Below are 25,101 nucleotides of genomic sequence, written 5' to 3'. Positions count from 1 at the left end.
GGAGCTGCCAAATGCCTCAATGCTGTATTCAAGCCAGATGTCTAAATATATAAAATGAATGACTGAACAGTGCACATCCTTAGTAAAGCCATATGCCTTTAGGACAGACATACCTGAGGGGTATGAGATCAGCTCCAGAATGTGATCTGCCAGGCCACATCCCTGGTGACTGAGAGAATAATGTATATTCCTGGATGGTCTGCACAGGGAAGGAGCGCCTTCATTCACAATTTTTGCTCTCTTGATATAGGACACCAAGTATCAGGAATCTCTGCTAGCAGTATAAGGCTAACTGTTGCTTCTCAGTGGAGCATGCCTGTTTCTGGAATGCTGAGGTACTTGTTCAGGAGAGGATCAGAGGATTTGAGTACATACAGGTTTTCTCCTGAGCAGCATCCACTAAACAATTCAGAATGGGCTGCCTTGATCTTGTTAGGAAATTTACCTATTATGATATGCATAGAAAACAGTATTTGTAAAATATTGCAATGACATTACTGACTGTTAAGGGTGCAGACATTGTTTCCTCTTTAACTGAAAGCAGAGAGATTAATGAGATTAGAAATGAATACAGTACATACGATTAACGTAATGGGTGTTGGTTCAACTGTGATGCTGGTCAAAACTGGGAAAACACATAGGAGTAATTATATTAACCTATATCACAAATGTCTTATCATTTGTAAGGGTAACATTTGTTGAAATTGTTCATAGAACATTTTCATTAGACTTCCTAGTCTTTGGCAGTCATCCTCAAAAGAAATAAACATGATCCTTTTATATTTATTTAATATTTATGTTTATAGTCCTCCCAGACCCTGAAACTTTGGTGAACTTAAAAACTTCATTGGTATAGCTTCCATGTAATGTAAGACTGACTAGCCCCAGGTTCTGAGCAGTTCCTGTATGTACTGAGAAGTTATGTGTATGATCTAAGAGAAATGCCTGCAAGGCATTAAAACTTTAATGCAGACCCTATTATATTTATATACTTTATAAATAATTTTATTATTAATCTGAAAGATATCTTAATTCATCTGAGAAAATTATGAGAGGCTACATCTTCAATTGAAAGGTAAGCAGTGTTAATAATCAACTCCTCTCACAACTGTTGAAAACATCTGTATAGTCAAATAAGTCTTGAGCTGTTATTCCCAGGAAGAGCAGCAAGCATGAAATAATTTCAGTGAGTTTTCTGAAGGACAGCAGTGGTGTAGGGAAGTCCTTGCTAGCAGGCTGCTTTTTTTCTTCCTAGGTGTGGCAGTGTGGAGGAAGTGTTGAAGTATTGCCTTGCTCCAGGATTGCTCACATTGAAAGAGCACATAAACCATACACGGAAGATCTAACTGCTCATGTTCGGAGAAATGCACTAAGGGTGGCTGAAGTCTGGATGGATGAATTCAAGAGCCATGTCTATATGGCATGGAACATACCCCAGGAGGTGAGTCACAAAGATGTGTGTTTGCTTTTGAGTTTTGGTTCCTACTCTGTGTTTTGATTTTATTCTAGGATTTCTTTATTTGTATACATGTATGTCTTATATCTAGACATAAAATAGAATTACATATATGCTGATATATATATGTATAAATATGTATGTAGCTGTGTCTTCTAGAATTAATTCTTTTGTCTGTGGATTCCTTAAAAATTACTTCCTTGTCAGCCTCACTGGTGAGTGTGCATGGAGTTTTTATCCTAGTAGTTGCAGAAATGTGAAAAGAGAAGTATCTAATATGTATAACACATCTTACTTTGTTGATTAGAAGCACAAATTCAATAAGAAAGAGACAAAATTCTATCAGACTTTTAAGGAAGTACTACCAAGGGGCAAGCATTTTTAACATCTATTGATATAAATATGGTTGTATCAATTGTTACTATTACTTGTTAATTTGAAGTGTCTTGTCTGTGCCAGCATGTCAAAAAGCCCATTGCAATACATTTCAAAACTAATCTATCAAAAGAAATAAACATGCAGTTTGTGGACTGAACTTACTTCTTCCAGGTCTTCAAGTTCTCATGGTAGAACTTTTTCTGCCAAAACTGATACTATTTGTAGCTTTAAAATGAATAAAAAAAAAAAAAGGTATTATTGTTTTTTCTTCCATACTTATCATTTTTCTAACACAACTGCACTACTCTTTGCATTAAACTGCTAAATATATTATAATCCAGCTTATAGTCTCTCCTCATCTCACAGAGAATACTTCTGTCAAACAGCAGTTAATACTTAAAAGTCAGAGATGGCAAAGCTAAACTATTTTTAATCATGTCTTTGAATAATAATAATAATAAAACTATTAATGTGTACATGTGCAGAACCTAGCATAAAAACCCTTTCTTCTTATTTCTCACCTCTGTAGAAAACCAAGCAAGTACACACATAACTGTAGTTCTTAAAAATATTCTGGGACATCTCTTGACAGCTGAAATAGGCGTATAAACTGCGAGTTAACTCGCCACCTAGAAATTGCCACAGGATGTTTGGAGACAATGGACTAGGTCAAATTCAGGTATCTAAGTGGATGGTAATATTTCCACTTAATCTTTGTTTATCCCAAGATTACACTGAAAGTGAAATACAGAAGAGAAAATCTTCAAAACAAACAGCTCCTGGCAAAAAGCTGTCTCACTGTGAGAGATGTGTGGGGAGGACAGGCAGATGGCATTGCTAAATACTGTGGGTGACTCTAGGAGTAATTCTTTACCTGGAAGCAGATGAAATCGTGGTCTTATAATGAACTTGGTTGAAATGAATTTAGATACAACAGGATTTTTCAGGAAGTATCTTATTCCAAGTTGTTAGCTACAGGGCCTGGTTTTGTTTGTTTGTTCATTTGTTTTGTTGTTGTTTTGTTTTTTTCCATGGAAGAATTCTCAGATCTGTAAGAGCCCCACAGTCAAGTGTTTCCAAGAGTTTTCATATTTGAGAGTTAATAATAAAAAGGAATTTGATTCATTTGACAGTGTGCTATGACTGCCCTCTTGGGAGCTTGTGTGTGATTCTGAAGTACTGAAGGGTTCTAATGTGGATCTCAGACAGCATGGTGATTTCTGCATTGTAGCTGCTTAGATAAAGTGATTCAGAAAATCTCTTAAAAAACCCCAAGGAGAGATTTTTCAAGTGTCAGAAGACAGAGCTGTATGTCCCCTCCTATGCTGTTTTTTTTTTTTTTTCTTGCCATTATGTTGAAGGATCACACTTGGTTGTTCCTGGTAACAAAGCCAGTATGCCACGTGTAAGCTGTTTTGCAGCTGCATGGAAGGATGTGATTACAGCAGCTCTAGATGCTCTTTCTTTCCTTGTACAATAAACTTCAAGAAACGAGCATTGTGCATGAAGAGTTCCATGAGAAAAGAGCATAGATGCAATGGACCAGTTTAGTGCCTGATCCTAGGAAGCCTTTATAGCATAAGAAGTTGCTTGTCTGTAGCCATGTGCCTGCATCCTTCTCCTCACTCATACAGCTGGCAGATACACTGGCAAGCGTAGCCTGAGTAGTGCATGGAACAAGGATTTGTCTGTGGGATCAGTTGGTTGTCCTACAGCACCCTGTGGTGTGTTGCTCCATTTAGTCACCTGCTAGAAAATTAAAAAAAAAATAGTAAACTGAGGAACAGTTTCCATAAGGTTGTCAGAAGGATGCTGGGTTTGAGGGGAGAGGAATCATCATTATCTGCTATAATATTTATGCCAAATCTTGGTTTCCTATTTTTTTAGCATACTTTGCTAATGTGAAAGACAATGTCATGTTATTTTGAAAATGCCTCTATAGCAAAATATAATTTTTTCAGATTAGTGTTAACTCAGTCTTTGGGATGCAAGAAGTCTTCAGCAGCTCAGAAACCTTGGTACTAGTAAGGATATCTTATTGATATGTGACCTAAATCATCCAATGATGCCAGTGTTTGGTTTTTTTGAAATTTGAAATCTAGTGGACAAGAAAAACTTCAGGGTATTTATGACCCAGTAGAGTCTGTTGTTTAAGTAGAAATATTGTAAGATTTCCCTCTGAAAGTGTATTTAACCTGTCTTTTTTTCTCTGAGGCAGAAGAGGTGGAGAACAATATAGAGCAAAATGTCTTGCTTTACTTCCAGTCAAATAGCTACCATAGATTTGCACTTTGTTCCCCCTCGAAAGTTTTCTGTGGTGTGAATTTAATGTGATGAGGTATTGATTTTTATATACAGAGACTTCATGAAACTCACGTCTCATGATCTACAAAGAAGTATGTCACATGAAATGAGGTTAGCTAGAAATGTAAAGGAGAATAGAAGTTAGGGGACAGAACATTCTGTAATTGCTTTTAACAAAAATATCAACTTTTCTTTCTACATTACCATAGAAATTTAATAAGTGATGTTTCAGGAAGGTGAGCAGAACTTCTGCTCTTTGCAGTGAAGGGATAAACTCATACTTCAGAAATGCCCAGGAAGTGTAATATAGTAATGATTAGGCCACAGTGGGACATCAGCAATAAGATTGTTTCCAGGGCAACTCACTACCTACTGCCAATTACTTTTGGATTTGGAAAGTGCCAGGAAATTAAAAGAACAATAGTTATATTCATTAGAATGTAATCTAGATCTAAACCCCACTGAAGTCATTAGGAGTATTTCCATTGACCAGAGCAGACTTTGAAAGAGACCTCACCATGGTGACATATATCGTACTTACTAGGGACATTTACAGAGTGTGTGGGTAACAGAATCACACCATGGCCAGAGGTTGGTAATCATCATAGGTCATAATCATCTTTGCAGTGAGGAGAGAGTCTGTGATGTTGAAATATACGGAAGAAAGTGTATTGGTATTGCATTCTTTGTTTGTTTTTTTTTTTTCTATCCTGTGTTTTTATGTGCAGGACTCTGGAATTGATATTGGTGATATTTCTGAGAGGAAGGCCCTGAGGAAGAAACTTCAGTGCAAGACCTTTAGGTGGTATCTTGTCAGTGTGTATCCAGAAATGAGAATGTATTCAGATACTGTCGCCTATGGAGTGGTAAGGACCTTGTTCACATTTCCTATTTTAAAAAGGTGGAAGGTAGAATGGAGTAATAGTAGAGGTAATTCATAAAGAAAATGCCTGGTTCCAAGTAAAAGAATCAGATAAACTTGGAAGGCACTACTTAAATTACTTCTTAGAATGGTTAGTTGATGGAGACTGCTGCTCTGCTCTAGCTCATACTGAGATAGTCTGTACGTTATCTTCCTCCTTGAATTTTTTTTGTTTGTTTAATGGGTCACAATCCACTTGATATTCAATGCATGATTTTTTAGGCATGCTGGAGGTGTCAGTTGGAAGGTGTGTAATCATCAGGTGAATTAGCAAAGCAGGCTCAACTGCCAGCTCCTTAATATTGTAGTCAGAGCCTTTAATGTTTGTATCCTGGGATTACCATTGTCATTACTTGTGTGGCAGTAGTACCCTTGTCGGTGTTGAAATCATGCTTGAGTTGCAGTGTGCTAATTAAAGCAGAGACAGTTCTTACTCCTAGAGAACCTGCAATATAAATAGGACAAGTATACATGATGTGGAAGGTGATCATAGAAAGTTAATATGGGTGCGTAATAAGTGAGTAGAGTAAGGACATCATCTTCACATTCTCTATTCAGTGTTATACTTGCAAAAAATCATTCCTGTGAATTAAATTTGCTGATTTTTTTTTTGTTAGCTTGTTTTGCATGGAAGTCCCAGATAGGAAGTGTAACTCTTAGTGCTTACTTTACATGCAAGTGAGAGATTCCTCCACAAAAAGAAGTCTCAGTTCTGCAGTTTGCCAGTGTGGCTCTGAGAAGTCCCTTGAGAGTCCACAAGAGCAGCTGCTCTTTTACAGTAAATGAAGTGATTATGTGCCCCACGAAGTTCAGTAATGCCTTTGATGATCAACTGATATAATACTGGCTTTTCGTGCAGTCCAAAAATAACAGAAAAATACTTTCAACAAAAATTTAGGTAATTGTTAAATGCATGAGATAATGGTTACTGTCCAAAATAGCTCAGAACAATGACAAAATCAGACCTGTCTGCAAGGAACCTCTTTCATAAACTGCTTGGAGTTACCCTCAGCAGTGCCTCAATCAGTAGTTGGTGATACAGAGCAGCCTAAGGAGAAAGAAGTATAGCTGCAGATAGATGCGTGGGTCTGCTTATGTGTATGGAATGGCTAAGGTACTTGTTGCACTCTTAGGTTTAATTCAGCAGCAACTAGATCAAAATGAAAGTCAGCAAATAGGTACTATATGATCTTATATTCTGCTGAGACTTTTTCATCAACCTGTGAAAGTTCTTTGCTGGCAATATACAAACCAAAAGGATTGAGAGACTTAATTACAAAAGTACTGAACACACTGGTCGGTGAAAGATGCATGTTTAGGTACTGCATAATGATGCACACGATCCAGTCTTCTGTCTGCTATCCATCAGTATCCGTGTCAGCTAAGTATGATGTGAGAGTAGGCTGAATTTCATTGTTTGTCTTATCACAAATGAAATAGTGGTCAGCTGTGGAAATGTATTGGTTCAGGTAGAGCATTTTGTGAACTACACTGCTGTTTTGGGAAACACTGTTATATGAAATAAAAAACACAGGGCCCAAATTTTATAATAGAAGAGTTGCTCAGATCTCTAATCTTCCTTCATGTCTGCTTTCCTGTTTTTACCAAGTCTTATCATGGAGAAGCAGTGATATTTCAAAGGAAGTCGGCTGCTGTGCTTGCTCATTTTCCTAAGTGCTTCTATTTGTGAACTGTCATAATATTTTTTAGAAATAGTACTGTTTTCATTAGTTTCAAAAATGCTGATAAGCCTCAAAAGCCATCTGAATGGGCATTGCTTGATCATCTGGAGACTAAAAGTTAAAATGGTGATATCTTCCTCTTGTGTTACTGAAAAACAGTAAATTCGGGTATCGCAGTATACTAGCATGATGTTAGGCTATATATGCAGCAGGTAATTATGCCAAATATGATAAGACAGAATTGTGCCCAGAAAGCCTGGTATATATACGGTTTATGTATAGCTTTTCATTTTAAAATGTTGAAGGGTGGTTTTGATTGGTGATTTAAAAAAAAAAAAAATTAAATTTTTAATTAATTAATTTTGTGATGTTTATTTCTGTAATTCTCAACTATTTCACATGAAGCATCAATTGGATACCGATTCCAGAGCTCGCAGAAATCGTTATGTGGGGCATTTCCAAAAGCCAACAGCATGCTGTGATTGTAGAGGAAAATTATTTGTTTCTCTAAGCATGTAGATTTGTCTCCTTGTTATTTCAGAGATTAAGATTAGTTTTTGGGAAATTAGAAGTCCCAGAGCCCTTTTTTTTTTTTTTGCTAGGTTATGCAGATCTGACATAATTAGAAAAAATTTAGAACTTCTTGTGTTTGGAAAAAATATAATACAGTGTTGCTGCTGAAGTAATGGTTTGTGAATCAAAGGTAAGAGGATTTATAAACCCTGTCATACCTCAGATTTAGTAGAAAATAATGTCAGAAGTGCCAAAAGCTGATGTATTTAGCACAGGGCTGGTACCCTGATTCTAGCTCTGCGTTTGAAATAATTTGCAAATACAAATTGTGTACTCTATTATTCTGTAAGGCTGGAAGTTTAGAAGGGAGCAAATTGCAATAATGACCAGTTATTTGTTTATTTATTTTTTCATTTCTCCCTCACAGTGGGTTGGTGACCTGGTTATATTTTGCCCTATAATTGGAATTATGCCTTGGTAATCTAAAACCACATTATGGAAGTTAATTTGGGGTTGTTGCACAGCCATTAGATTTTGGAAAGGGATGGTTCCTTATGAGTCCTGTGACTTTGTACAAGAGGGTAGTGTTTAGTGGCTTCTGCATGGGCATCAGATTTTGGGCAAATCTGGTAGTTATCTGGACAATCTTTTATGTTCTTTCCCTTTTTCTCTATTGGGATTACTTCTCTAGCAATATTTTAACATATCTGTTATGAGCTAAGAATTTGAGAAATGAAATCCGAAGAGCTCAAGTAATATCTCTATTTTCAAGGTTTCTAAGATTTTAAAAGAAGTCTAGCATTTTGTCTCTTCTTTTGTAGTGCCTGATTACCAGTACAGCTGCTATTAGGGATAAGCTCATGGTTCTTGCAGCTTGGGACCTTCACATCTCTGTATCTCTTTTACTGCTGGGTCAGCCTTCTAAGTCTTACACTGATGTTGGTCAAGGAAGATGTTTTTTGTTTGCTTTATCATGGGAATTATTTGAGGAAATGTTATAAAAGTAGGGTGGGGACAAGCACATAGTTACGTTTGAGTTTGTGTAAGAGACTTTAAAAAGTCAGTTTTCTATTCCTGGAAAGATCCAGTGGAGGGCCACAAAGATGATAAAGGGCATGGAGCACCTGTCTTATGAGGAAAGGCTGGGTCTGTTCAGCCTTGAGAAAAGGAGACTCAGAGGGTATCTGATCTATGTCTATAAATATCTAAGGGACGAGGCCAGACTCTTTTCAGCAGTTTGTGGTGATAGGATGAGGGGAAGCAAACTGAAGCATAGGAAGTTCTGCACAAATGTGTGTGGGAACTTCATGGTGCAGTGATGGAGCACTGGCACAGGCTGCACAGAGAGGCAGTGGTCTCCTTTTCCAGAGACACTCAAGGCCTACCTGGACGCCTACCCTTGCAACCTGGTCTAGGGAGCTGCTTTGGCAGGGGGATTGGACTAGATGATCTCTAGAGTTCTCTTCCAACCCCTACAATTTTGTGATTCTGTGAAAGCTAGCAAATGATCCAGGTCTGCATCAATAAGGTTTGTATTTATCATTTATCATTTATTATTGGTTTGGAGTGTTGCCTGACATCCGATTACAATAAGAATAATAATTGTTTTGATCAGAATTACCTTAGGATCACAAGTTGGTTTGGGTTGTTGCAAGTCTACTTCATTGTAAGATCCCTTACAACTCTTTCACCCTCCCACTAGATCAGGTTGTCAAAAGCCCCATCCAGGCTGGCCTTGAGCCACCTGCAGGGATGGGGAATAACTCCAGTTAAGACCTCAGAGGCAGAGAATCATCTCTCTGGACCTGCTGGTCATATTTCTTTTGATGCAACCCAAGATGGAGCTGGCTTTCTGTGCTGCAAGACAGTGCCAACTCATATCCAACTTTTCATCCATCACTATCTCCAAGACCACCTCCTCAGAGCTGCTTTCCATCCATTCATCTTTCAGACTGATTGATATTTGGAGCTGCCCAGCCCAGGTGCAGGACCTTGCAGTTGGCCTTGTTGAAATTCTTGAGGTTCCATGTTGAGGCTGACTGGTCATCAGTTCCCATAGTCTTTCTTTCTACCTTTTTGAAAAATGTATGTGATATTTCCCTTTCCAGTCACTTTTTTATCCCAAATGCCTATTTTCTCTTTAATATTAACATTCGTCATATCCGTTACTCAAGTAAGTAAGGTCACAGTTAAGATTTGGAATTCTTTTGAAGGTGAATTTGTGGTGTTATTCACTGCCTAACTTAAGTCTGGCTTGTCCATGGTTCTTACATACCAGTGCACTTCTAGATTTATTTTCTAAGCATATCAAGTTGTTTTTCTCGAAGCAGGTCCCTGTATACAGCTGGCAGCACTGCTCATTTAGTCTCAGTCTCCATCAGACAATTGTGTTCTGTGAACCTCTCTTATACGGGCTGGACACCTTTATCATGTGCCCATGGGTTTACAACCCACATCTTTGGTATCACAACCTAGAAATACCTTTTAGCTGTCTGTGCTCATTGATTTGGCACTTAGCTTAAAGAAAATTCTGGCTAAGCATTATATAGATAATATATAAAGATTAGTAGTTTGCAGTCCTTTCAGAGCTGGATTGCCCTGAATAATGTGAAGAAGTCCTAGTTCATAACAGTTGGCCAGTAGTCTCTAATTGTCAGCAGGAAGCAATATTTGAATTATTTCCAGAAATCAGAAGACTCTCCTGAGGTATGCTGAAAAGCAGTTTTATTAATGTGCTTAGTACACTAATAATATATACCTATATACCTCAGTTACCTGTGCACTAGTTTAAAAAAAACAAAAAACAAAAAACAAAAAGCTTTTGTATACAGGGTGTGCCTTAAGAAGATCACCTAATATTTGCATATTTATATAGAGAGTTTTTATAAACAATTTTTTTCTATATAAATAATTGCTCTCTGAAGGCTTTTTGACTGTCCCTGAGATCTTGAGAAATGTTATTGAATTTAGTAGTGTAAGATAATCTACAAGGAAATATGTAGTCCAGATACTATTTCTTTCAATAGCTTTGCTTGAACAATTATTTCTATTTTTGTTGCTTGAACAACTATTTATATCCTTGCTTTTTGCAAATCTGTACAATTTTATTTCAAAGAAAATAATATAATTTTTTTTTTCTGGTCTTAAGACTTCCTTAATCTCTTTTTGTTCATTTTAGCTGCAGAATTCCTTGAAAAATGATTTGTGCCTTGATCAAGGACCAGACACGGAGAATATCCCAATCATGTACATCTGCCATGGGATGACACCACAGGTTAGTTTGTTTAATGATGTCATATGTTGCTGTTGCTTTATGTAGAGTGAGTAAGAGGAACCATCTTGTGCCTGTTACGGTCATCCTGCAACTATACCTCCTTATGCTCTTTAGTGTCTCTTTTACAGAAAGCTAGAACGTTAATTCTGCTCTAATTTGAGAATTGCTGATCTATTAGCGCCTTGAGAAAGAGGTTTGTTTATTCATTTTGAAAGAATTTAAGAAATAGGAGAGCCAGCACTGGCCTGTATTTGTTGGTAAACAAATCACTCATTTATTAAACTGTGTGTTGTGTGAATTAAACAATCCATTTTAAAGTACTTTATTTGCATCCATGTACATATTCATGTCTCATTTTCACAAATCTGAAATGTTCAGCCAACTTTCACACTATAGAGCTGTGTCAAAAACCAAACTCCATTGTTGTCAAATCTCTTCTTTAAAAGTTCCTTTGTTCTTTCTCTGTTGTTGTCCTGTTACTCTTCCTGGTCTGGTAGAGAAGTCCCAGATGACTGGAGACTTGCTAATGTGGCTCCTGTCAATAAGAGGGGTTGTAAAGGAGGATCTGAGGAACCAAAGGTCTGTCAGCCTGACGTCATTGCCAGAGAAGGTTATGGAACATGTCATCTTGAGTGCAATCACACAGCACATGCAGACAAACAGATGATCAGGCCCAAGCAGCACGGTTTTATAAAAGGCAGCTCCTGCCTGACCGACCTGATCTTCTCATATGACCAGGTGGCCCACCTGACAGATGAAGGAAAGGCTGTTGATGTAGCCTATGTAGACTTCAGCAAAACCTTTGATGCTGTCTCCCACAGTATTCTGTTGTGGAAGTTGGCAGGCCATAGCTTGGACAGGTACACTCTTTGCTGGGCGAAGAACTGGCTGGAGGGTCAAGCTGTCATAAGTTGTGTTCCCCAGGGGTTGGTATTAGAGCACATCCTGCTTAATATTTTTATTGCATGTCTGGATGAGGGGATTATGTGTACTGTTAGTAAGTTTGTGAACAGCACCAAGTTGGGGGAAATGTCGATCTGTCTGAAGGTAGGAAGCCCCTTCAGAGGGATCTGGACAGGCTGGAGCAATAAACTGATTTTAATACGTTCTAAAGTCTTTCTGTTGTCTTGCACAACAGCTGTATTTATTGACTTAGAAAACAGAAGGTTAAAGATATAGTATCTCCCCAAGCAGCCAAGTATCTGGGGTATCATAAAAGTGTTTCTAGGGAAATATGATGATAAAAATCACATTTTGTATGTTCTAGAACATGGTTGTTAAAGACAGAAATGCAAATTATATAACTGAAAAGTAACATAAGGCAAAAATGGCACAAAGAAAAAGTATTTGCAAGAGTGATTGAAGATTCTGAGAACTGCCTCCAGTTTGAATTATTTTTTGCTCTGACTGCCTTTGTATTTGCTTTCTCTAAAGGACCCCTATTATACTTCACTTAAATAATGTTGTTTTACCCATGGAATTGTCAGTTATGTGATTTGACAATACAGTAAATAAATCATCCTAATATTTTAGATATAAACATAGGACTTTAAAAAAATATATATCTTTTTCCTTTTACCTGGATATCCTAGTGAGTGGAAAACATGAATTTGGTGAAATACAGATCAATTCTGTACTTTCCTGCCAAGTTACACACATTGTAATGGTGTTTTATAATGACTTCCTTCACTAAGGACCTTTAATATTGATCCCCAGTGGCATCATGCTTGAATAAATTATGAATTGTGAGGTCTGAAATACCTGAAAATGCCAGCCATCAGACTCATTCACTGATGCCTTGTTTGTCACACAGTTACAGAGTAAACACTGTTTCCCTTCAGCATGTTTTTAAGGTAGTCCTTAGGGTAAGCTAAGGAGCTGTGTAACTTCACCCAGAATCCAGAGCTATTATTCTTCACCTTGGCATATCATCTGTGATAACAACATACTATAGGCATAGTTGTGAAATTCAATTGGAAATTTTAATTACAGCTAAGAGGCAAGCAACAATAGCAACAAGGAGTCACTTCAGTTAGGCTTAGTATTCACCAGACCAAGAACTAGCTTTGAATGTCAGCTAAAGATCTGTGTAAGTGAGGTAGTTACTAATAATTGACAGAGGAGATGGGGGCAAGGGAAAATATTGTTTGTTTGTTTGTTTTTTCCATAATTGCAAAACAAATAGTCTCCTTCCTCCTACTGTGTATTTAATTATTTTATAACCAATGAAAAGAAAAACAATCCATGTAAAAGTGACCCACATGCAGACAAGGTCAATGTCATCAGTGAGAATTTTGTAAGAGGAGTACAGACTTTGTGTGAGGGATTATGGTATTAATAGGGATAGCTCTAACAAGAACTATTCCATACATTTCTAAGGGATTTCCATTGCACACATAGAATCTCTCGTTTAAGCTGAGGTGCTATCATTTGTATACTGGTAAGATGCTAGCTTTAATCTAATAATGGGGAAATGCTACATAAAGGGGATTATTTTGTCCAACTAGCGGTCCTTGTAAAACAGATCAGTTAAGAATGATGAGTCTCATGAGTCAGTGTTTTGGTGAAACCATTATTAGCTCTGGTGCAAAACTTTGCTGTCAAAGCTCCATTACTTGCAGTTTAAGAGCTAATGTGCTGCTAGCATGCAGAGCTTTGCACAGCTGCACCTAGATGTGCCTTAGGATACCTGCCTGCCAAGATCCATTTCCATCTAAGCTGTTTAAGCTGCTCTAAGGAGTAACTTCCTATTCTTTCCACTACCCTCTTTCAAATGTTTTTATACTCTTACCTGTGTGGGAAATAGTTTAGATGACTTATTTGACATCAAGTTATAGTTATGGAATTGTATGTATGGCTGCCGTTTGTTTTTAGTGTGTTTCATACAAGAAAGGAATCACTGAAGCCATCAGTGAAGAAGAGTAGGAATGGGGCACTTAATGTTGAAGCCCATATTCCATCTTTTGCAGAAAATATTGAGAACATAGTAATACAGTTAACAGCAATAGTTAAAATAGGTTCCTACTATACTTTTGCATGAGAACAGCTGAGGGGAAAAGCATAGTGACCTGCACTTGTTCTTGGCCAAGGAGGGTACAGTGGAGATTTCTGGGGGAATGTGAGGATCAAGCTCCCCTTCTGTGTGATCATAGAGGGAAGCAAGAGAAAACTGGGAGATGGACTGACCATAAGAGAGGAGGTGAGAGGAGAGAAATGTAAAGGGAAAATTGGAAGACAGAACAAAAGTTGTGGCAGAACAGTACAAAACATAAAGTGCATGTGAGGTGTTGCGGATTCTTTTCTTCTTAAGTGGTTCATGCATAAAAGCATTACGATACTGTATTAATTCTTGAGCTGGAAGGAGCAAAGCCACAGCTCAATATTATGTTCAGACCTTAGAGATGTCTGCTTCCAGCAGTGCCCCAGTTTTGCATGGAAAAGATTGTTTGTAGCTGCACTAAGTACATGCCCCAGGCTTTGGTGAATTGTCTTCCAAATTCTGGAACCTGTCTGAGCCTGAATGTATGGTGTTGTCTAAGATAATTGTTTAGTCAGGCCTGTAATCTTAAAGGCAGACTGATGACAGTGTGTCACATACATTAAATCTACTCCTGCATGTTTGGAAACTTCTTTACTGTAAATGAAACATCACATTATTACAGACTTTCTAACTATTGTATAACAAACAAGTACCATCAGTCAGTGAAGTGATATTTTAAGTGCAGATTTACCTTGATAAGTGCTTGTGATTGAAGGGAAAATGGGCAGTTCTGTATCTTCCCTTGTTCAGTTGCATCTGGCTCATATCTTTCTCAACTGGTAAGCAGCTAAATCAGGAAGCTCATCCAGAGATGTGAAAGTCAACATTAAACAAATTCTGAAGAATTCAAGGTAAGTGCCAGTGTCAGAAGATTAGATTTGGAGAATTACTGGAAAAGAAATGCAGGTGAGAAGAGACACTCGTTCATATCCTTTGATATTCTTGAAAGAGATTGCAGAACTGACACTCAGAAACCAATGACTACAGCTGTATTTAGTGTGAATTACTGCTTCTCCACTTAAGGGAACGAAAAGAAGCCATGACAATAAGCAGAGCTGCTCCAGTTGACACTGTATGAGGCTCTGACCTGAAAGCTTACTGTTGTATTCAGAGCACAGTGTGTGAAGTACTGGAAGCTGTGGTTATGAGAACTCTCTTGAACATCTAAAAGCTCTTTGTATGATTTATGAGTGCTCCTTTTTAAACATTATTCAGGTATGTTTTCATATTTTTTCCCTCAGTGTAGGGTTGTTGGTTTTTTTTTAGCATGTTATGTGTTTATATACAGATATGTTAATTTGTTAACAAAAATATATTGGATTAAGAGTGACTGTCAGTGAATAGTTATTAGTTAAATTTTCAAATCCCAGAAAAAATCAGTTTATAGATATTCATCAGATAATTACCACAGTAATTAAAATCCCTTGGCAAACATGATGGGGGCAGTTTACTTTCAAAGAATAATTTAGGGATTTCCACAGCAAAACTAATGTGATCTTCAGGTTATTGAGAGACTACAAATATAAACATCTCAAAACTAAATTTTCATGGAACCTTAATTGTAATAATCCACTCCCAGTGTGAAATTTCCTGAGATTCCTGCGTGTAATGAAATTCAGGTTGTGTTGGACAATTGTCTGTGCTAGGTAATGCTGCAAGAATAAGCATGTGTTTTGTCAGAAAGAGTTTTAAGAGAGTTTGGACACAGAAACACTAGCCTTGCCCTCCCAGGGGCATGGATTTCCGTGCATCTGACGTACTCTGACCAACATCATGTACCATGTTATAATGAGAAGTTAATGGATCAAATGTGATGATGTGTAATGTTCAGACTTCCCTTGATACCTCTCCATTTACTTTACAAAAAAAAAAAAAAATTAAAAATCACAGAAGTACTGAGCACTGCCCCTTCTTTTCACTGGTAGTCTCAGTTAGCTACCAACAGTGCACCACAACATGCTGCTGTCGTAGTTTTATATAAAGGAATTTCTGAAGTTTAAGAGCAGCACATAGCTGTGGTAACTCAGATCCCTAGCTGCCTTATGGATGAATACATGTTCTTTTCTTCTGATAGCTGGACATTTATTTCAATAACAGAATAATTACTTTAGATCCCAAACATATTAATTCTTAGAAACAAGTAGGATCATACTTTTGAGTGTGTATGTAAAACACGTAAGTGCTGTGTACCGAGGCTTTGTGTAAGAAAGTCATCAAGCAGGAGGCCCCACATCTAGCAGCTGCCAATACTGGCATGTTTTGCTGTCTGTCAGGGAATAATGCCTGAACAGAACAGAACCTGCTGAACTGAATCAATGACTTGCTAATGGGATTGCTGGTTATGTTTGTCTTCAAGGTAAGTGTTAGACATATTCAGCATCTGCGTACAAGATAGTCAATTTCACATTTGCTCTTCAAAACACCTTTTTCTTCGTTTAGCAATTACATGTTTTGTGATATTTCTCGTGTGTAGAAGTAGAGAGTGCTATACAGAAATGGAACAGAGCAAAGCATCTAATTATGTCTTGGCCCAAGTATTTTGTGATAAAAAGTCATGCTGTGCAGCAGAGAGAGTAGCTCTTTCCTCACTTCATACAGCCGAAGTGAGCATGTCAGTATTTATACAAAGTGGTTGCGTTAGGAGAGTGGCAGCTTAGTTGGTCTGCCTGGTTCTCTTACAGGAGAGCAGGCAGCAGGCTACAGTGGGCAGGTCACACTGTGCTGGGCACTGTAGTAAGCCCAGTATGCTTTGTAGTGTGACCACCTGAGGTTCCTATAGCTGTGCAGCTTTTTTCCTTGCAGTTCCTGCAGATCATATGTTCCTTTGCAGGACTGTGCTTCTCTTATATTCTGCCTGGGTCTGAGCCTGACAGAGTGCCACATTAGTTATGCTCACTATTTTCTTTCCATCTGTTCACTAAGTGTCACGGAAAGATGCGAGCCCTGGTGCTGTCAGTAACTTTGTTCACAGACAATGTGCTTTCTGGAAATGGGGATATTTGCACAGTAAACATTACTGGAATTAATAGAATGAGTAGAATAGAATAGAACAGAATAGAATGAGTAGAATAGGACAGAATAGAATGAGTAGAATAGAACAGATAAGACTTAATCTGCATTTTTTCAGTTCAGTAAAGATATAAGTAATAGAAGATAAAATGAATCATGGAGTTAGTGAAACTGCCTAGCAAGGGTGATTGTAAGTATTTATGAATTCAAATTTTTACTTCAAGTATATTCTGTAGAGGGACTAATTGCTATGGCAATTAATGTCTTATACAAGGTATTTGTGCTGTGTAGTTTATTGAGGCTAAATTTCTCTTAATTTCTTTCAGTTCATAAATCCTGATTTTGATCAAATAAAGTTAATAGAAACTGTGACCTTGATTGCAGTGGAAGCAAAATTTGGTGCTAGTCTTCTGCAGTTTTTTTGATGTATACCTGAGAAGTTGTATCCAGCAAGCACTTTTTCAAAGCTGCAGCCTCTTTAGATTGTGTGGCAGGTACATTAACAAGCTAGCTACATGGATAGTCTATAGAATTTAGAATGTTTAGAATTTCCTGTTTTAGTTTTTTACTTCCAAGTTTGATTCTGGAAAAAAATCTCATCATTCAATTCAGCACTGAGAGAGAATCTGTTAATCTGTTTCTAGCTTTGGAGCAAAACTTATATTAAAACATTGCCATTAGTAAAGTATTTCTGTACTTCCTGTGGTCTGATTCTAGAGGCTTGCTACTTACTCATCTTTCTGCATTGCTCATGTCAGTATCTACGTCCATGTAGTGGAGGTTCTGTTAAGAGAGATCTCCACGTGCAGGCAAAGACCAATGGTGTTGCACTATTAGCTTGTAAACTGTGTGCATGACTCTGATAACTATGTCAATTGTCTGAGTGGATAGGTTGTATTCCTCAGCTGACCATAGATCTTTATAGTAGTAGGACCTGGTGTAGGGAACCTGCTTTGGCAGCGGGGTTGGACTCAATGATCTCTTGAGGTCCCTTCCAACCCCTATGATTCTATGACCAGAGACTAAACTGTCTGCTCATTTTAGTAATTTATCAGACATAATGAATAGAGCATTCCCTCATCCACAGAGTAAAGATACTTAAATTCAGAAGAAAGGGCCCAAGGAATCCTCCTGCAGGTTTCAGGCTTAGGCTGGATGATGTTGTGTGCTCAACTTCAGTGATGTAAAACCAATATAAAGAAATAGCAGCTGCAGAACTGAGTCAAAGGAAGTATCTTCTGCATCCCTCGCTTCTGAAATAAATGAATGGATATTGCTTTTTTTTTTTTTTTATGAAACTATGTAGTGTAAAATGTTGTGCATGTCTGTGAGAATTGAGGGAAATTATCAGTTGGAATTGAAATGCCAAACTATAGTGAAATAGTTGAAAAATATTCTTTTTCTCTTTTTTCAAGAGTGTCATTGGTTTCGTTATTTTAGGGTTTACAGCATTTCTGTACCCTGTAAGAAATGGTTTTGTTCTGAAGAAAAAAATTTTTTAGAGTGGTCTAGAATTTGAAAATATGTAGACTGTCTAAGATGCTTTTGAAATCTATTTTTTGCCTGGTGTATGGAACTCTGTGTTGAATGTAACTTGTGTATAATGAAGAAAGAAAATACTGCTATAGAGAAGTGACCAGTTGTCACAGCAGTTGTCTGTCTGAAGTAGTAATCTTGACATTCATGTTTCTGGACCTGAGGTGTTAAAAAAACAAGGATTCAAAAACTAGTTCAATTCTCTTGAGTTAAATGAGTACTTAAGATGAGAAAGAAGAAAATTACTAAGAAATCAAATTCCTTGAACACCTACAGCCAATAATTCTTTAGGGCAACAGAGGTTTTTTAAATTAAAATCAGCTAAGCAATAAGTGCTGTTTGATTGAGAAATCGCCTCTTCTTTTGCACAGATGGAAGCAACAGAGGAGTCAAAGGTAACTTGACAAGTGCCACAGTTGACGTGTATTTGAAAAATCAAATAAAACCCAAAGCCACAGTATACCACAGGAATAAACGCAGTTGTCCATAATATGTTGCACCTGTTTAGTCCTCCACTCTTTAAAATAAATGGGAAATGACAGTCTGAGAGAAAGGAAAAGGGTTCTTGTACTAATTAATGTTGTACAGCAGAGATACTGATGCAGTTTTATACATGTTACAAGGTATGCTGAAGATACAGACACATACGCTAGCCTTTAATGGGAGGAAACAGTGCAAATGCTGATCAGAAGTAATGTCAGAAATCATCATCAAAATGTTCCTTTAGAAAGCTTTTACCTAGTGGATTTCTAGAGGGTTTCTGCAGAGGCAGTAGAAAATTCAGCTGGTAAAAATTCTGATGTAATTTACTTAGACTTGATAAACTTAGCTTTCATCACGTTACTGCAGAAAAGAATCATTCATTGTGTCAGCAAAAGATAGTAGTGAGCAACCTCATAAGCACCAAGGGGACTACAAAGAATGCTAGTGCACAAAAACAACAGGTTGAATAATTTAACATTTATCTTGCTCCATACAGTTCACAGTTCTGGTGGTTCTTGTCAGCTTTTTGGTTTTGTTTTGTAAGAAATATTGGCTCACTGATGTTACTGTAGCATCTGAAGATTCAGCCTAGAATTTTTTTAAATAATTTATGAAGCATTTTCACTTAGTGCTTGTGTATTACCATGTTCTTGCATACTTTCTGCATTGTTTTAATTTTTGTATTTAGCTCTGGAGTTATCATCTTCATCTTGAATTCCATTGCCTTTCTGTATGAGAATCTGTATGGGAACTGCTGAATCACGACCTGAACCACTGATTGCTCACCTGAGGTGAGCACCAAGTCAGCCATGGGGCCACAGGTGAAGGTGATATACCTGTGTGATTGGAGCCTGGCTCCACCTCTCCCAAACCCCATTTAAGGGCTGACCACCACCAGGGAAGGGTCTCTTCTTGGAGATCCCTCCCATGTGGAGTCCCCTGCGAGCCTTGACATCCTGAAGGTGAGCCATCTTCTCTTTTGTATTATTTGTATCCTATCTATATAGAACTACTCAAAATATGCCATCATCTATGCTATTTCTTTGTGAAGTACCATCCTTGGGAGTTATTTACCCCCACAGAGTCCTTCTTTAGCATTGTTGATATAGGAGAGGAACATCAGCTACGGCCTCTATAGTTTGACTGGGAACAATTTGTTCAACATTTGTAAAATAGGTGAGGTTGATGCAGGAAGAGAGGTTAAGTGCAATGTCAAGGGAATTTTCTTTCAGGCTACTTAATGTCTTCCTTTGGCATTTGTATTTTACTGAAATTCATCTCTGAACTGAATTATTGAAAAATGGAAATCATGCTTGCTGAGCTTGTGGTTGCACTAAGAACTTTATTCCATGGTTTACTTTTTACATTTCCTCCACGGTTTATGTTTTCAATACTATTTGCTCAGAATGCCTATAGTAAAAATAAATAAATAAAACTGGCACTAAAATGTCATTGAAACAAGCTATTGTGAGGAGGTGCTGTGTTCAGGTATTTAAAATCAGAGCTTTTCACTTACTGTTTTAATTTAGAAGGGATTAGAGTTGTTAGCCTGTTGTTATACAATAATTCAAAATTGTTCTTATCTGGGAAGTAAAAGTGCACATGCATTTTCTGGCATTTTTGTTGTTGTATTGTAGCATGCAAATTACAAATAATTTTTGGGTATTTTTTGCCAAGAGGATTTTAAGAAGTTAAAATGTCAAGATATTTGAAGACATGATGATGAAATATTGCTGAGCTTCTAGGTGATCAATCTGGCACTAGATTTTGGATATAGATTCCGTGTTTTTTGTGCTGAACACGAAGCCATTCAGAGCTCACTGTGCCTTTCATACTTGGCTTGGTTCTGGTGGATAGGCTTACAGTAGTTCATACCCGGTGAGCTGATGTCAAAGTGTTTGGAGCTGACAGCTCCAGAAAATACTGGTTATTCTGTTTACAAAGCTGCTGTTGACTTCTGTGGTGGTTGGCTGATATCTTGATCTGGGAGACTGAAGTTGGCTCAGACTGAAATCTCACTCTGGCTCCTTGCAAATGCACACTGTATGGAACAGTGAGTGGTACTTCCCCTACTGAAAGTAATGAGGGATTTCCACAAAGGGAGTAGATATCTTTAGAAAAGAATACGACTTGAAGCTCAGCATCAGTGAAACAGCGTTCTTTGGCTCGAGGCCATTAGCCACGATGCTACCAAGGCTGCAAACACCTTGAGAGGATGCATGCAGGCCTGCTGTGCTTTGCAAGGAACAGGCTCTTGCTACACTCTACCTCCCCCAGTGTGCAGTTTGCTTTCCTCCACTTAAAAGTGTGTCCCTTGTCTGGACCGAGCGGCTCCTCTGAGACCTCATTTGTATTAAAATGTTGCTGACAGCAGAGTAGCTGGGGAACTGCTGGAAACTGTGTCTCCTGTCAGCACATGGAGGTGATGGCTGTATCTGGCCTTGGATGTGGTGTGATCTGTGAGGAAGTATAATCATGATTTTTTTTTCTCTCTCATTAAACTAAAGCCTATCGAGTGACTCTTAGGTGGTACACCTGTAGTGATCATACTCCTTATGTTGCTTTAGAACTGAGTTGAAGTATTTGCTATTAACATTTTCTCTGCAAGATGGAATAGATTTTAAAATTTCCTAAATTCAACTGCTCTTAATCTCAAAAATACATCAGACAAACAAGAAACGAGGGGAAAGGTTTTCCTTGCTAAAGTGCAAACGTTTTTAATTAACGTGTTTGGGAAAAATAAAACAGCTTTGTTGGGTGCCTGCACTGTCTCAAACTAGCACTATTTGAGCATTTCATATTTTTAAGTACATGAATTTGGAGTAGATTGGAGGTGTAGAACTGTGTATTAGGCAGCAATTACTGGTGTTGACTGTATTTTAAAGATGACTTTTCTAATTGAAAATTGGTATTTCAATCTGCAGTTCTTAAAACCAGTTGTTACTCAAAACATAAATTCAGCAGAAAACCAATATAGTTACGGTAACACAAGTATAGCGCTTGGAGATTGATGTAGTAATTGCTGGATGGCTGTCAGTTTAAACATTCTTTTGATTAATGTTGTACCATATAATTTTTTCTTCCAAAGTTCTGCAGGTTGGAGTTTTGTTTCTCAAGATCTTGACTGAATGTGATTAACTGCTAGAGAAGGTAGTTAATGCAGTCGACAGTAGTGTTCCACTTTACGATTTTTTCAGTTTTAATCATAATTTTAAAATGTCATTTTATTAATTGAAGTCATCCACTGGCTCATTGAGAATTCATGAGCCAAATTCAGTCCCCATGAAAGCATATTTAACTCCCTCTGTAATTATATGAGCCATATTAGTTTCACAGCATTCATTCAAATTATGATTAGCTATTTAATTTCAGCTAGTTTCTGTTTTGTATTGTGTGCCATTTGTGAAGGAGGCTGTTCTGCACAAATGTTTATGGAGCGATTGCTTCCAGAGTTTCTTGTGAAAAAGAGGTTGTTTTTTTTCTTCTGTTCAGTATCCATCTATCACCAATCATGAGGTGGAAAGTATATTGAGAAATTATTTCTTCACATTAAATCTTGATTGAATATTTGCAAATAACTGAAAAAAAATCAACATCAATTTATAAGCCAAGAGCTATGTTTGATATAAATTTATTTGGGATCAGTAGTCATTCTGCTCTTATCAAGAGTTGACTTCAGTCTAAAGGTGGTAACATTTACAGAGTAGAAGGACTTTTCTAAGGTAATATGAAACTTTAATAACTTATTAACACTGTTTCAGGAACCAATGGCTAGTAATTGCAGCCAGTTAGATGCAGATTAGGAATAAGACGCACAGTCATATAAAAGCAGATGATTAGCTATCAGACAGTAATGGTTGGAGTTGTCAAAGCTGACAGCTCTGTGGAAACTGTAATCTAATAATTTGTAAGTTACTCAACTGAGGGGATAAGCAGGTGTTACAGCCTGTAGCTGTAAAGATAGAAGTAAAAACATATATTTGATTGTTATTATTATTATTATTATTATTATTATTGAGCAAGTAGAAGAAAGAAAACAATAAATGGAAAATGAGAAGGGATTTGTAGTTCTGTCCTCAAGATGCATACCAAGGAGATATCTGGACAAGCAGCTTGTTGACTGAGACTCTGACATTTAGTTCCAGTCTGGTTTTCTTCTTTGGGAAATATTAAACATAATTAAGGTGGCTTGGAGTTAAACTTGGATCTGCAAATGCTCTCATGTTTTTGCTATACATAATTCATGAGTTCCTTATGTAGTTACTCAGATCAACATAGCATGTGTCATACTGAGAAAGCTACTCAACAGAACAGGTTCTTTCATTTAGTTACCTCACTGTAAACAGAGGTTCAGTGTAGCAGAAATCTTTCTGTTGTGGAGAAATCCAATACCTCTCAAAATATGTGAGGTCAGCACCTCTCTATCAGAGAATGGTAAGGTTTCCAAAAAATCATCTGTTATACTGGATACAAAAAGTATAGATGGTGGTTCCAAGATGTACTATAGCTTTCTACTAGTTGTAGGAAGAAGAGAATGTGAGTACCAAATTGTTTCTTTGATAAGCTTCTACACAGCCCACGTGGACTTTGGAGCTGGAAGTCTGGGAATTAGGAGGGTCACTCCCTTCCTTCTTAGTGGGTTGGAATTGAGTACCTGGTGCAGGACTTCAGTTCTGCGTCTCCCCAGTGCATTTTCTTCTTGTTGTGGTCATGGCCCATGGTCTGCTGGGAAGGAGGGAGGGGTCTGGTCCTAGAGTGTCCATGTAGTGACATATATTTGAGCCCTGGGGAGAATAAGCTGTGCCGAATAATACAAATTACTCAACGGTGTATGGTATAATAGACAGTTGTGTTCATCTTAGTGTTTTTATTCATATGCAAATTAGGAAGCTGCTAAAAGAAGTAATTGTTGTTGTTTCAGAACAATCAAAAAGATGTTGTACAAAATTAATTTACTTAATAAGACAGTTCTTTCAGGATTCTTATGTGTATAACCAGTGACTTTTAATTATGAGGGACCTACGTGCCTAGTTTTCCTATTAAGTCTAAACAGCAAGACAGAGGGATTTTTCTTTTCTTTAAGTCTGTCTCCTGCAGATACCTTTATAGGATAATCTACTTCTGATAATAAAATAAAGGCTCCCAAGACACTCAGAAAATGCAGGGGAAAATCTGTGACATAACGTGCCTTTTGTGATGAAGGCGGCTTATCCTCATAACCCAGTGATACTTAAGCAGCCTGAAGCTTAGCACAGCTGTTGTAGCCATTCACTGGAGGTTTCTCTGTTGTACTTGAAGGTCATTTGAGCAACTTGGTTTTTGAGTTGTTGGTTTTATTTTCCTGTTTTATCCACCCGGTAAGGGTTTACTCAGAAGTACTGAGCCTCTTCTACTTGTCCTATGAATTAATACGTGTAAGGCTTGAATCTATACGTGAGTCTTCACAGTGATTGAAGGGTCCAGAAAGCAAGCCCTAATGATTGAAAGCAGTGGGAGAGGCATTGTGCTATTTGCACAACCAAGAAATATGCATATCTGTGTATTTACTGTTTCAGTTTTTGCCAAGGTTCACAACTTAATTTGAGCAAGGGGCACGGTACAGAGCTGGCAGTCATAGGAGAACCGAAGCTCGCTAGGTGAAGCACAGTAGGGCTTCCTGCAGCTAGGGCAGTTGAATGGTTGTTAATGTCCAGCTTCATATGAAAGCAGTTTTCTACTTTTTCAAAGATTTGTTTGTTTGCTTTTTTCTAGTCAGGTTTGGGTTTTTTTTAATGACTATTAAGCACTGGTGATAAGAAGTCTTTATGAATGGCTGCATCTGGTATCCACCTCCCTTACTTCTGTCTTTCCTTTAAAAAAGAAGTCATTGGCATTGCAAGTTCATTAAGTGATGAAAATGTAACAGGTTATACATTTCATTCCCCTTTTCTTGGGGAGAAGAGGAGCAGAGGAAAGGAGCAATGTCTGGGGTGAATGCAGTATTTTGATCTGACACATTTCAATTTTCCTTGCAGAACTTTGTGAACTTTGCAATTTAGTCATGAACACAGGCAGGATCAGTGTTAGTTTTTGCAGGAGGTCAAGATATAGAGACTTCTCATTTAAATTCTTGATGCTCATTTCCTTCTCTCTGGTTATCGTTCACACTGTCACCACCCTGCAAACAATAGAGATGCTACTTCAAGGTACTTGGTGGGCAGGAAAAGTGCTATTTTTCAAATGTATTTCACTTAGGCTAAATATATGTCTCCATTTAATCTTGGAAGGGTTTAAATGTTTCGGGAAGGAAATTTTACTTTCTGGATAAAGTTGGGTTGGATAAAATTTCATGAACTTCTGTGAGTCTCTACATAGAGATCAACAATTAAGACAGAAAAGTATCAGTTGAAGTGATAGATTTTGTTGCCTGAAATACATCCTCTACAGCTAAGAAATAATGTTTTTATTTTCTGTAGTCTGGTTTATATGAGAGTTTGCTTTGATTTTGATGTTGATTATTCGAAA

The 25,101-nt window shown here is 37.6% G+C and overlaps 1 protein-coding gene across 2 annotated transcripts in view; it reads left to right on the top strand.

Moving 5' to 3' along the window:
• GALNT18 (polypeptide N-acetylgalactosaminyltransferase 18) overlaps positions 1 to 25,101 on the top strand; it is a 205,572-nt gene that overhangs the window by 160,980 nt on the left and 19,491 nt on the right. For both annotated transcript variants that reach the window (XM_065755351.1, XM_065755352.1), the window contains exons 8-10: positions 1,256 to 1,441; positions 4,867 to 5,004; positions 10,434 to 10,529. In XM_065755351.1, the coding sequence (XP_065611423.1) occupies positions 1,256 to 1,441; positions 4,867 to 5,004; positions 10,434 to 10,529 (420 nt within the window). The remainder of the gene's footprint in view (positions 1 to 1,255; positions 1,442 to 4,866; positions 5,005 to 10,433; positions 10,530 to 25,101) is intronic.

Source organism: Cyrtonyx montezumae, unplaced genomic scaffold (assembly GCF_038088225.1).
Source record: "Cyrtonyx montezumae isolate F1298 unplaced genomic scaffold, pur_monq_1.0 scaffold_10, whole genome shotgun sequence".
Classification (NCBI taxonomy): Eukaryota; Metazoa; Chordata; class Aves; order Galliformes; family Odontophoridae; genus Cyrtonyx; species Cyrtonyx montezumae.
Note: the sequence above shows the minus strand (reverse complement) of the source record. Positions and strands in the feature narration are given on the sequence as shown.